General features: G+C 39.2%; 2 protein-coding genes and 1 pseudogene across 6 annotated transcripts in view; all 3 read right to left on the bottom strand.

The window, feature by feature from the left end:
* TSG101 (tumor susceptibility 101) overlaps window positions 1–7523 on the bottom strand; it is a 41437-nt gene extending 33914 nt beyond the window's left edge. Inside the window, exons 1-3 of one of the 2 annotated variants that reach the window (XM_065937268.1) lie at window positions 7366–7523; window positions 2474–2558; window positions 217–282 (exon numbers count right to left, since the gene is read on the bottom strand). In XM_065937268.1, the coding sequence (XP_065793340.1) occupies window positions 217–282; window positions 2474–2558; window positions 7366–7407 (193 nt within the window). In that variant the 5' untranslated portion in view covers window positions 7408–7523. The remainder of the gene's footprint in view (window positions 1–216; window positions 283–2473; window positions 2559–7365) is intronic. The other variant, XM_065937269.1, reaches the window with a different exon arrangement.
* Window positions 7524–7612: 89 nt separating this feature from the next.
* LOC136169211 (NADH dehydrogenase [ubiquinone] flavoprotein 2, mitochondrial pseudogene) lies at window positions 7613–9280 on the bottom strand (annotated as a pseudogene).
* A 664-nt stretch (window positions 9281–9944) lies between these two features.
* Window positions 9945–13189, bottom strand: part of UEVLD (UEV and lactate/malate dehyrogenase domains) — a 54367-nt gene continuing 51122 nt past the window's right edge. For all 4 annotated transcript variants that reach the window (XM_065937262.1, XM_065937265.1, XM_065937263.1 and 1 more), the window contains one exon: window positions 9945–12741. In XM_065937262.1, coding sequence (XP_065793334.1) covers window positions 12574–12741 — 168 coding nt within the window. In that variant the 3' untranslated portion in view covers window positions 9945–12573. The remainder of the gene's footprint in view (window positions 12742–13189) is intronic.

The following is a 13189-nucleotide window of genomic DNA, read 5'->3' as shown; positions in this document are numbered from 1 at the left end:
ATATCTTTGTAAGGAAGGTGGTGGTGGAAGCAAGCTTTGTAAGGAAGCTGAAAATATTAGGTGCTGCTGCCAAATGAACTTCAATTAGAAGTTAAAGCTTCTATATTATCATGAAAGTCATGAGAAAGCAAGCTTAATTTACTTACAATTCTTTGGCAACTAAATATGAATTAAAATGCATCTACGTTAGAAAAATAAATCACATAAGACATTTACCTCTATAAGGCACAGGAATTGTTCCAGTAAGGTTCATTAGTTCCCTGGAACTGCCATCATTAAAAACTGAAAGGTGAGAATATTGAGTTAATCAATATGCATTTTGACAGATACTCTTATATAAGTTATTCTTTCAGAAACAATGGCTACAATGCACTATTACTCTTGAAAGGGACAAACTTGCTAATGTTCAAACATTTTGTCTAATAACAAATTATCCTTTGTTGATTCACTTAATGGGATCAGCTTTTGAATGAGTAAAGATACTATGAATTACTTAGGAAAATAAATGTGAATGCTATAGTATCAATAAATAAGAGCTCTGGATCTTCAACCGACATGATTATAAGATTACTTAAAAATCACTGTTAATTGCTGCCCTGGTGGCTCAGATGATAAAGAATCTACCTGCAATGCAGGAGACCTGGATTTGATCCCTGGGTCAGGAAGATCGCCTGGAAAAGGGAATGGCTACCCATTTCAGTATTCTTGCCTGGAGAATTCCATGGACAGAGGAGCCTGGTGGGCTACAGTCCATGGGGTTGCAGAGTGGGACACGACTGAGCGACTAATGCTTTCACTTCCACAAATATTAACCTAATAGCATTAAATGTTAGATTTCTCAGATGTTCACTCCTACTCACTGTCATTTTCAATCCTAATGTAGCACCCCACAGTAATAAAAAGGAGAAAAGATTTTCACAAATACAGACATCTTCTTTTAATACAAGTATTTCTCACATCACACAAGTTTTCCTATCTGTAATTGACTGAATAACTAGGGCACATAATCTGTATTCCATGAACAGCTATTATTTGCAAGAATTTGGAATTAACACTGTACTATATGGGAAAAGGCTATAAAGTACAGTACAAGAATACAGAACTATACTGTTGACCTCAGTTCCTTTATCTACTATTGACACTTACAGCCTGTCATGTAATTTACTCTGGTTTTATGTTTTAAAAAGACTACATTAAATTCTGGTTTATATTTACTCTAAAAGCATGTTGATGACAATGGTTTAGACTTGGTCCAGTCACACAAAGCTATATAAGATGTGTTCAACAAGGCTGCAGTCTTTGTCAATTTTGATCATTTATTCTTTCAGGATTTAATAAAAACTACACACTTACCATAACTTTCTAGCCTTAGTCACTTTATTCCCCCAGAGAAGCCATTTTAAAAGTAACTCTAATTTTGCAAGATGAGTTTTCTTGCAGATCTAAATACCACAGTGCTGTACGTGGACGGGAGGGAGAACTGTGTCCTAGTGTGGGAGAGGACTTCTGGTTCATGACTGTTGTTCAGGAAATTCATGACTGATTCCCCCTCTGCTGCCTCCCACCTCTCCACCAGGCTCCTGTTTACAAAGCCCCTGGGGTGAGTGGAGTTCAGAGCAAGAGTCTCAGCTACAAATCTCGGCCCTTTGCACTCACTGCAGGGGCCTCACAACAGGCAGACGGCAGCATGGTTTCCCTTGGCCCTGGCACACTGTCCACAAGGAGACAGGGTTGGAGAGATTATGCTAGGATTGGTGGGGCCAAAAAGACTATTAAAAAACACCTGGAGAAAGTGTTTTCATTGTCATTTCTAACTTAAATCACAACTTCATCTCAATTAGAGGGTGGACACAAACCATCACCTTCACACTCTCAGAATTAAGGACAACAGTTTTAAAGTGCTTTCTTCATCTATAAAATGAAAAGAAAAGTCTAGAATATAATTTTACAAAATGTGTTCCTAAGAATATAAAGAGATGCTCTAGAGAGAAAAAATGGTTCACTAATTAACTCTAGAATATACTGAACAATGTATTATCTTCTCTCCCCTCTTGGTGAAGCAAAATACATAAACATATTACAGGTTCTGAGAAATTTTGCTTCAAAGAAATTTATTTAATTTTGTTTAATCTGTAAGTATTCAAACTTAACCACAGAATCCCCTCCATCTCCCCACCCGCAAAGCAACATTCTTCGCAACTAGTGATACTATTTCTGGAAATGATGGACTAAACTATCTGTAACATTTGGTCTAAATTTGCACTGTTTTTGTTATAGTATTTTAAAACTTAAAATTACTAAACAAATATAAGATGTTATTAAATCTTGTAATTTCCTATCCCCCCAACACCATTTTTAGGTGAAGGCTCAGTCCTATAATGGGAAAAACCAACAGACTTAAAAGGAAAACAGAAAACCTACAATTATTAACAAAAAGTAAACTTTGACTTGATATTTTTATACATAAACTCACCATATGAATCCAATACAGGTTTGAGATCTTTGTATAAAGTAATAACGTTAACAGTTTCACGTACAGTTAGGTCTCTGTATTTGTACTGAAAAGGAAAATAAAAAGTTTAGTTTAAAACCAATGCACAAATTATACTGCTAGTTTAATTTTCTTAAAACTGTTTTCTTAACAGCACTTTCCTTTAAAGTATAATGGTTCTGACTAATCAATAACAATTAAAGAAAGACTGAAAGAACCTCAGTAGCTTTCTCTGTCACCTCTTCAAAGCTTTACCTTCATTTTAGCTCTTTTTCCAACTTAAAATATGGTCTCCACCAAATCAAATCTCATTGTCAAAGACCTACCTCACATCTCCTTCCCTATCTATGAATTCTTTCCCAGACTTCCCTTTAGCCCATATGGATCGCTCCCGCTCCAGCATTTACTGTCAATACCACCTCTTTCGCAATTTATCATGTGCTGTATTGTATTCTCATACTCCTGCCTTGTACCTCTCAAGTCCAGGAAACCTAGGAACCTTGCTTTCAGCTCTGAGCAAACTAGAAAACGGAAATCCCCATGTGTTCACAACACCCTGAAGCTCCACTCATGCATACAAAGCTTTCGATCAGTTTTTAGTGCTTCTCTCTTAAAAAGAACAGTCAGCTATCCCAAAAAGAAAGTCTCTAAGAAGCATGTCACAGACCTAAACAAACAGAAAAGAAGGAACTAAAAATAAAAATGGGTATTCCCTGATAGCTTAGTTGGTAAAGAATCTGCCTGCAATGCAGGTGATCCCGGTTTGATTCCTGGGTCAGGAAGATCCGCTGGAGAAGGAATAGGCTACCCACTCCAGTATTCTTGGCCTTCCTTTGTGGCTCAGCTGGTAAAGAATCCCCCTGCAATGCAGGAGACCTGGGTTCGATCCCTGGGTTAGGAAGATCCCCTGGAGAAGGGAAAGGCTGCTCACTCCAGTATCCTGGCTTGGAGAATTCCATGGAATGTATAGTCCATGTATGTCGCAGAGTTGGACAGGACTGAGCAACTTTCACTTTTAAGAATAAAAATGCAAGAAACAGAAGAAAACTTCAAAAACAATCAGCATAAAAAATTCAAAGAAAGAAGAAATGATATTGTAGTGATGAAATAAGAACTCTCAGGAAAAAAAGGACTCTTCGACATTAAAAAAAAATAAAAAGAGAAACAAAACATTTTCTTTCCTTTTCTCTGTGTCTGCCCCTTCTCAGTGTTTTTGCTGGTTCTTTCTCTTCTCCTAACCTTTGATCTTAATATCACTGAGCCCCAGGGCTCAGTCCTTGGTCCTCTTCTTACTCAGGTGTTGACCTCCATGCATGGCTTAAAATACCATTTATACACTGATAACTTCCAAATTTAAAAATTCCACTTTCCTGAATTCCAGACATGTATATCCAATTTGATATCTCCACTTTGATATCTAATGAAAGTCAAACATAACGTGATCAAATTGAACCCTTTGTCTTCCCCCCAATTCTATACCTCTTGCTGCTGCTGCTAAGTCGCTTCAGTTGTGTCCGACCCTGTGCGACCCCACAGATGGCAGCCCATCAGGCTCCCCCATCCCTGAGATTCTCCAGGCAAGAACACTGGAGTGGGTTGCCATTTCCTTCTCCAGTGCAAGAAAGTGAAAAGTGAAAGTGAAGTCACTCAGTCGTATCCGACTCTTCAAGAACCCAGGGACTGCAGCCTAACAGGCTCCTCCGTCCATGGGATTTTCCAGGCAAGAGTACTGGAGTGGGCTGCCATAGCCTTCTCCATCTACACCTCTTACATTCTTCCACATCCATGTCCTTCTAGATGCTCAGCACAAAAACTTCAACATTATCCTGGATGCCTTGGTTTCCTACACATCCACAGTGAGTCAGTCTGTCAGGAAATTCTTAGTTCTACCTTCAGAATTCTCCAGCATCTGATCACTTCTCACTACCTTCATAGCCACATTTAGGTTATTATTATACAGCAGCCTTTTTAGAGGTGGCTATCCCTCCACTCTACTGAACCCCCTATGGTCTAGCAGCTTGAGCTATACTGTTAAAACAGCCCCACCACACTGCAAGGACATGCCAGAACGCTGATGGTGGCCTGCAAGACCCTCCAAAATCTACCACTCCTTTATTTACCAGCACTGTTTCCCTTTCCTCACTCCAGTCCAGCCCTTTTAGGTTCCTTTGCTGTTTCTCTATCATGCATGACGAGAGGGCCCTTGAGCTTGTTTTTCCTTCTTCCTGGAATATTCTTACTCCAGACTGCTCCAGTTTGCTTCCTCACGGCTTTCAGGGTCTCTGATCAAACAGACCTCAGGAAGGCCTTCTTTTACTGTCTATAAAACTGCAACCTATCTTATCCTCACATTTGAGAACTATCGCCCTTTCTTGCTTTACTTTTCTCCAAAGCACTTAACATCCTCCAACATGTTACTTAATGAACTTACTGAGTTGTTTATTCCTTCTATGAGAATTTAAATTCCACAGGTATAGAGTTTTCTATCTGTTCACTATTGTATCCCTAGAATCTAACAAAACAGTGTGAACTGCATTACAATCGCTAATGTATCAGCTCTCTCCTAACTAGTTGGTAGTGACTCCACCGACAGGAATGCTGTTACATACAGCATGAAAGAATACAGATAGTTGTCTGTATGAAAAATCTAAATAATTTGTGTAAAGCAAGATGGACCAACAGTATAGATATACCTCTCTTAATTACAAAGATGATGACAGAGGAGGATGTTAAACTAAAAGCTATATCTAAGTTGGAAGCTAAAAGTTGCTCTAAGGAAAAAAAATAACGGTAGTAATATATAAAAAGATAATATAATGTTGTATGTCAATTATACTTCAAAAAATATATAAGTCAAAGCAGTTAGCCCAAAGTAATATGATGGGTGATGAAGTCCCACAATCAGATAAGAGTAAAGGGCCATCACCCTAGCAATGTGTCCCAGGTCGTGGCGACCAATTCCTTCATTGGGCCACATCCAACTGAAAGGATAACAACTGAAGATAATCCTCCACCAGAAGGAAAGGACTCCACAAATAGCTTCTATTATCCTACTTACTACTCCTACATATCTACATATCTATCTATGAACAAGCTGGACAGAAAAGAGGCCAGTAATCAGAAGTGACATCACCACTTGTAAGAGACTCAATATTTCAGGTATTGGGTCAAGAACCAGATGAGAGACAAATGTTCTCTCCCACCTCTGCTCTATGTCCTTTCTTATAAAAAATTATTTATTTTTAATTGAAGGATAATTGCTTTACAGTATTATGCTGGTTTCCACCAAATTATGTCCTTTTTTGCTCTGAGGATATAAAGAGGATGGAGGGAGGAGATGGCAGGCGTAGGTATAAAATATCTTTTAAAGATGTCTTGCCTCTGTCTTCGAAGGCAGGCTCCTCAACAGAAAGTTTAGGAAACTTAATTATGGTTTCTAAAATTCCAAACCAATATTTGAATACTCTTGTCCTTATATATAGGAACTTTGATACACATACATGAAGGAATAGACTTTAAGGGCAATGCAATCAATTAAGATTTTTTAAAATGGTATGGAACAGACACCCTTCAGTTACATAGTATATAAAATAACATACTTCGAAAAATTAAATGCTACAACATAGATCCAGGCCACAGCTTTCTAAGGCTCCCTAAAACTTCCTCTGCAATTAAAGGTAAGTTTACTCTATCAAAAGAAAATCAACTATATTTTAATTAGAAAAAAAGAAAGAAAATCAGAAGCCTAGAAGATATGATTAGAAAAATCAAAGAGTAGCTTTATTTCAAAAACCATCAATTTCTCCTTAGAGATTATTTGCTCTTCAATCAAAGACTATAGGGATGATTTTACTGGGCGAAAAAGTATATTTTCAGAGAAATAAGTTTACACATAATAATGTGTTTTAATAATACTGAAAGTTGTTTTAAACTATTTCACTTTCTACCACTCTTATTTTGACAAAAGTATCTAAAGCTAAACCTGTTTAACTGGAGAATATTCAACTCTCAACCATTTCACATACATCTTATTCCCATTAATTAGCTTTGATAAATTGAAAAAATAACACAAAGCAACAAACAAAGCAAAAAGCACCCAATTCACTCTGGTATCAGGTGCCATATTTTTAGTTGTTAAACTAATTCACAGCTTTAAATACAAAATGCCTACAGACTTTTTTAAAAAAGGGAAAAAACCAAAAAACAAACCCACACCAGTCTTGAACTATTTAGATTAAAAATTTCAAAGTAAATAAACTGGCTTTATAAGCAACATAAAATTAAAAGGGAGTCACTCTGAGCAAATCAAACACCCTGGAATGATAATGGAATTCTATTTCACCCGAGGTAATGAGCTTCTCAGGACGTTTCCATTTATAATTGAGCCAATTCAACCAACCGCGGGGTGGGCTATTGAGCTGCGTGAGGAATACAAACTGAAAAGGACACCACCTCAGGAAGCTGGGAGGGAAGGGCGAATAAGAATGAAGAGCCCTGCATTGGGACATGAAGGAAGGGGTGCCCAAGACCGAGTTTTAAGTACAACCCCCTCCTTCTGTTGATGAAAACTATGTTGCCCCACAGACTGCTCCAAACTCTCTCCCCGAAAAGAGGAGGGCGGGCGGCAGGTGGCAGGCGGCAGGCGGCCTCGGCTCCGCTCCATTGTTGACCGTCGCCGCCCCCCGTCGGCCCCGGCCCGGGGACTCCGGCCCCGGGCGACAGGCATCCTGGCGCGGGCGGCAGCATAGGTGGCCAAGGGGAGGCCCGGGACTTCGGGCCGGCCTGGGGGGCTCGTTGGGCTGGTCGGGCAGGCCCTGGCGGCGCGGGGGGGAGTGGTGGGTGTGCGCCGAGAGGAGAGCGCGCCGCAGCCTCACCTTAGACACCATTTTCTTGAGCTGGCTCTCCGACCCCGCCATGGCCGCCGCCTCGCGACTCCAGTCCCTGCAGGCAGAGGGTCAGCCGCTCCGGGGCCGCCCCAGGCCGCCCCACACAACCGCACACAGACGAGCCAGCCCCCCACCCCCCCGCCTCTAGCAACAGGAAGTCTGCCTCCACGCCAGCGCTTCCGCTTCCCTTACGTCACTTCCGAGGTCGGCCGTGGGTAGGGGTTGACGGCCTAGGTCAGGTCCGGGGAATCCCGTTCCGAGGGTAGAGTTGCTGAGCCGGGATAATAGGATCGGCAGCTCTTTCACAGTTGCCCTCACACTAAAAGAGCAGGTGCAGGGAGGGTAAAAAGTAGGATTGCCTTTCCGGTGAGGTTTAATGACTGATGCGTCAAGTGGGAAGACTGGACTGGAGTCAGAAAACTGTTCTGCCACTGCCTTAGCCTTCTGATAATTGCAGGCAAGTGCACGGCTGGCTCGGGCTTGTTTTTTCCAACTCCAAGAGGAAAGGCTTGCATTAGGCGATGCCCAGGGTCTCTCTGGTTGTCAGGTTGTTTTTCATTTTTAAGCTTCATATTACATTCACAAGGGCAAAGTGCAGAGATCTCATTTCACAGGAAGTCAGGCAGTAATTTCTTTACAAGAGACCATTCACTTAGGTCAGAATTCCACTGTGCCCGACATGGATGATAATACAGGCTAACTTCTTCCTTAGACTTGTTGTGTGTACCAGCCTGTCCACTATCAAAATCCAAGTCTTTGAAATCAGGCTCAGCTTCAGATCCTCATGGTCTTGTACAGTGCAAGAGTAGGTACTCTTTTTTTTTTTTTTTTTGAAATTTGACAGAATTTTTATTTTACAGCACCCTAATATTGATGAAAGTGAACAGGCAGTTGAAAATGGTGCTCTGAAGTTCTGACATGATACTTAACAGCTCTCAGTTGCTAGGTTACAAGCAATGTGTACACAGATGGAAATGAACAATATAAAAAATGTAGGTAGATAGGAAATTCATATTTTATTTCTCCACTGACATATTTACAGTTGAATATAAATTAAAAGCCTGCTTGCACACCAAACCCAGGTCCTTTTGGTGGTTCAGTCAAAGAGGTAAGACCTCCAGCTGGCTCACAGGAGAAGCGTCCACTCTTTGGCCCAGGTTTTGGGATTTTGCCAGCCTTGAGTTTATCAATAATTTCTTCAATATCCTTAGGTGTCAGATCCTCATAGTAGTTGTCATTTATTTGAACCATTGGTGCATTTACACAGACCCCTAAACATTCCACTTATATAAGAGTGAAAAGTTTGTCAGGTGTAGTCTCCAACCTTTATTCCAAGTTTTTTCTGAACGGCCTCCAGTATCCTGTTGGGAGTTTCGAAGCATGCAAGGCGTAGTAGTGCAGACTTGATATGTGCTATAACTGGCTTTCGATTATACATTATATAAAAAGTTGCTACTTCATACACTCTCATTGGAGGTGCTTGTAAAATTTCTGCAACCTTGTTCATAGCAGAGATGGGCAGCCAGCCATTCTGTTTCTGGGCTAAATCCAGAACTGGAAGCACAGCTGCTGCCTTAGGACCTTCTGGGAAGTTTTTCAAAATGGCCTCTATCCTCTTACAGTTTTCTGGTGTGAAATCAGATGGAGTTACTGGGTTATTCTCAGGAGTATCTCTGTGCACAAATAAGCCTCCTCCAGGTCCATTCTGAACAGCTGTCTCAGGCAAATTTCTTATATGTCCTCCCCAGTGGGCGCCGCGGAGAGGAACACGGCCGGCCAAACTGCGGGCCTTTGGGCCTCACTGGGCGAGGTCCCGAGCGGTCGGCACGCAGGGCATGCGGGCATGCGCGCTCAAGAGTAGGTACTCTGAACTGAATTTCTACTACCCATAGAAGTTCCTCATGGTCATTTGTATTAGTCATTATTGCACCTCACTACCGGTTTTGTAAGTACAATGCCATTCAGGGCACTTGGATTTGAGGGGGTGTGAAGTATGAATATTTGGATAATTTTAGCATCGTGGTACTGAGGAACAGGCTGTAGTATTAATTTTCTTCTAAACTGTTATCTAAATGAAGGTCACATAAACAAAGAGGGCCTAACTGAAGATACGTGAAAGCATCATTACATATTGTTGCGAACATACATAAAATATTCTTTTCTAATAGGTATCTTTCTTTGGACACTATATACTAGTTAAGCATACAGCTTCAGTCAAATGAAACTATAGGACATTCTGTCCTTCCCTGTACCTCTTCTTTGTCACTTAAAAATATATGGTTTTCAAGCTATTCTTAAAGACACAGCTTATTAGCCAGAAGCATCTTTAATTAGAGCAACTCTGCTTTTATCAATTGGAAGAATGTAGATTATATATTTTTCGAAAGGCTTTGTTAAAAATAATTTTTAGAAGTTTGAAAACAACAAAATCCATTCTCTTCATTTTGCAATTAAGCCACTTAAAATGAAGTAACTAAATATCCTGGGGGCTTATAAATCATATGAAAGAATCTTTCTCTTCAATCTGAATAAATTTCCTTCCACTCAATAAATTAGGAATCTCCTGGTAATTTTCAAGTCAAAATTTATTTTATTCATTATTTTTGATATTTAAGAATAATTATTTGATACAATGTAAGTTGGAAAATATTTATGTGTTACAATATCAAAGAAGTATTTTAATCCAAGCCCCATTAAAAACCACAACAAGTAGAGGGAATGCATGATTTTGGAAAGATGAAAAAAAAAGTTAACAGAAACATCATGAATGTCAAATTATCACCAATTCACACTGAGATGGTGGTGGTACTACTTAACTTATATGTGATTTATAATACTCAACACTCAAGAAAATATGTAATAGAATTACTTCTATGTTGTGGGTTTCTGCAGGGCAAGGACTATAACTATTCATCTTTTTTCCTTTTTTTTTTTTTGCTTTTTTGTTCCCTCCCCCACCCCACCCCACCCCCAATTTTTTATTATTCACCTTTGACTACTCATTCTAACACAGTTCTTGGAGTAACAGTACAGTCAGTAAATATTGTACTGACATGTTCTTTTTATAATGCAGTTAATTCTTAGCAACCCCTCTATATAGTATCTTGTAATTAGGTTATTGTTCAAGAGCATAATTAGGTATCTGGTATTAGAAAAGGCTAATATAAAAACACAAGCAATGATCCTTTTAGTTTTACTTTCCTATTTCATACAAAAGGACAGTGAGGATACACTGTTACAGTTAACACCAAAATAACCTATTCATGTAGTGAAATTACACAGAACTAATGCTCATTTCTTCAAATGTCCAATGTTTTTACACCTTCCCAAGCATATTACTTTTCTTTTTTCTTAAACATGGAACATTGAATAAATTTCACCTTTCCTTTATGATTTAAGCTCATCATTATAAGCATCCATTATTATGCTAAATCAGCATTAGTTTAACTACTTCCTCTCTGCCTAAAATGTGTCTGCTCTTATAATCCATTGGCTTCCATCTCACTGACCAGGCTTAGGTTCACCTATAATATGCTTTCAAAGCACCTGGGACATCTTCATATTACAGTACCACACTTGGAATTGTACATTTATTTGTGAGATTTGTCCCTGTACTAGATTATAAGCACCATGGGGGCCTGTACCTAGTCCAGGGTTTGCTCACCATTGTATCTGCAGTGCCTAATACGGCACCTGGTGCATAGCAGGCTCCAAGTCTAGACTATCTGAATGACTAAATAACTAAACAGCTACTTCAGTGCATACAGCTCGCCTCCCAAGCTATTTGCTAAGGGAAGTCAAAGAATCAGTGTTTCTAAAAAATAATGTTGAAGAAAAAAAGCCCCTACATGAAGAGTGTAACAGTACAGACCCCAGCTTTAGAGTCTTGTTTTAACTATTTTGACTCTTAGGCTTTTTTCCTCTTCTAGAGTTTAGAAAAAGTAGAGGTTGTATGGATAAGTGTCCCTTAGTCATGAGATTTTGGCCATTAAACCTCAATTTCCTCCTCTCCAAGATTATGGTAATAGTCCCTACCCAGTGGGTTACTGTGAGGATTAATAAAAAATCCTGAGGAGTAAAACGATAAAGCGCTTATCACACTGCCTGGGATACTGGGGGTGCTGATGCTAGCTGCTGCTGTTAGTTAGGTGTCACATCCCTAATATGCTGCCTTTCACACGTGAAGATGTCATTGACCCACCACCAAAGTGTATGCACCCTGAATCACTTCTTCAGGAGTTAAAAGATGCACCCTGAATCATTTCTTCAGGAGTAGTTAAAGGATGCACCCTGAATCATTTCTTCAGGAGTAGTTAAAGAATATGCTCAGAACAATCAGCCCATTCAACTTCTTCCCAGTAAGACCAATGCCTTTACAAAAGCCTCATATATTAGCTTTAAAGTAAATGCTTGGCTTTCATTCATAACCTATTTCCATATAAAAATATGCATGTCTCTATGGCTCTACTTATGGCATGGTGTGTTCCTGAGATGTTGGAAATCTTATATAACCCAGAAGAGATGATAGAAAACTGCAGAAAAGGACAGTCCTGCTGGATATTAAACTACACTTCTTGTTCATATATTTAAAATTTTCATTTTCCTTTTTACTATATTAAAGTATGTGTACAAGAAAAAAAAAGTATGTGTACAGTTCTTTTCCATTTTTTGGTAGCTAATTAATTTGAAGAGGGAAAACAAAATGCTTTATTGTTTATTATTATGCTTTTTACCAACATTATTTTAAAGAAGAATTGTAAACAGCATAAACTAGATCCTTTAACATAGAGCTACCACAGATTCTGAAACACATATGGGCCTTCAGCTTATGATGTTTATTGTAACTGTTAAAGGGTAATTTTCTTGTAAAAAGGTATGATTTTTAAAATATTCCCAAAGTGCTGAATGTGCTAATTGAGGATACGTAATTTTTAAATGATGTATACCGCAGATGAATGTTTATCTCTGCTTAGGTTTAAAGAACAGTACAGATGACTTCAAGAACAGAGAAAATTAGATTTTTTTCCTTCTCATCTAACTACCTAAGGATTTAAATTAAAAAGCCAACCAAGAATCACTGACCTTAACCAAGCAGTTTGTAAGGATAAATAGTAAGATACAGAAGTTCTCCACCCTCTATATATGTGTTGGTAAAATTAAACAACCTTTCCTTTCAGGTAACTCTGAGCTTTAGAATCAAAGTTTTAACTGTTGCTGGAGACCATGGATGGAGGATGCACTGCTTTGGAGTTTCCCAGTCACTGTTTCTTCTTTCACTGTGGTCTTGATGACTTCAGACACTCCACTCGTTCCAAGGATGCAAGGCAAACTTAAAAACACTTCACTATTTATATCATAATATCCCTGAAAAGAAAAAAATTGGGATTAGAGCTGAATCACTGCAAAAAAGTTAATACCATATATATGGGTATTTTCTTCCTTTTCTGGTCCTAGCACTACAAAGTGATATAAGCTGAAATTTTTTTTTAATTTGTTCATTTATTTTCTAAACTCCAGTTACTGTTTCAGAAAATTTTTATGAGATGGGAAGAATTTGGTCAAAGATACTCCCTTTATGGGGAAGTAAGCTAGCACCCTGCAATATGGGTAACAAGCTGGAGGTAAAGAAAAAAGACTGTCATTGGTTTGATGCCTGGAGCACAGAGGGGAAAGCCCAGGGACGTAGTGGAAGGAGGTGACCTGTTGTGTCCCAGGGACTAACTTTCTGAGCTCCCTATTCAAAGCTGGCTTTATTCCATTAGCGCTGGTGCTCCTGCATCTCACAGGTATACCCTGTGTGTCTGTCCTCCCC

The sequence above is a fragment of the Muntiacus reevesi genome, chromosome 5 (assembly GCF_963930625.1).
Source record: "Muntiacus reevesi chromosome 5, mMunRee1.1, whole genome shotgun sequence".
Classification (NCBI taxonomy): Eukaryota; Metazoa; Chordata; class Mammalia; order Artiodactyla; family Cervidae; genus Muntiacus; species Muntiacus reevesi.
Note: the sequence above shows the minus strand (reverse complement) of the source record. Positions and strands in the feature narration are given on the sequence as shown.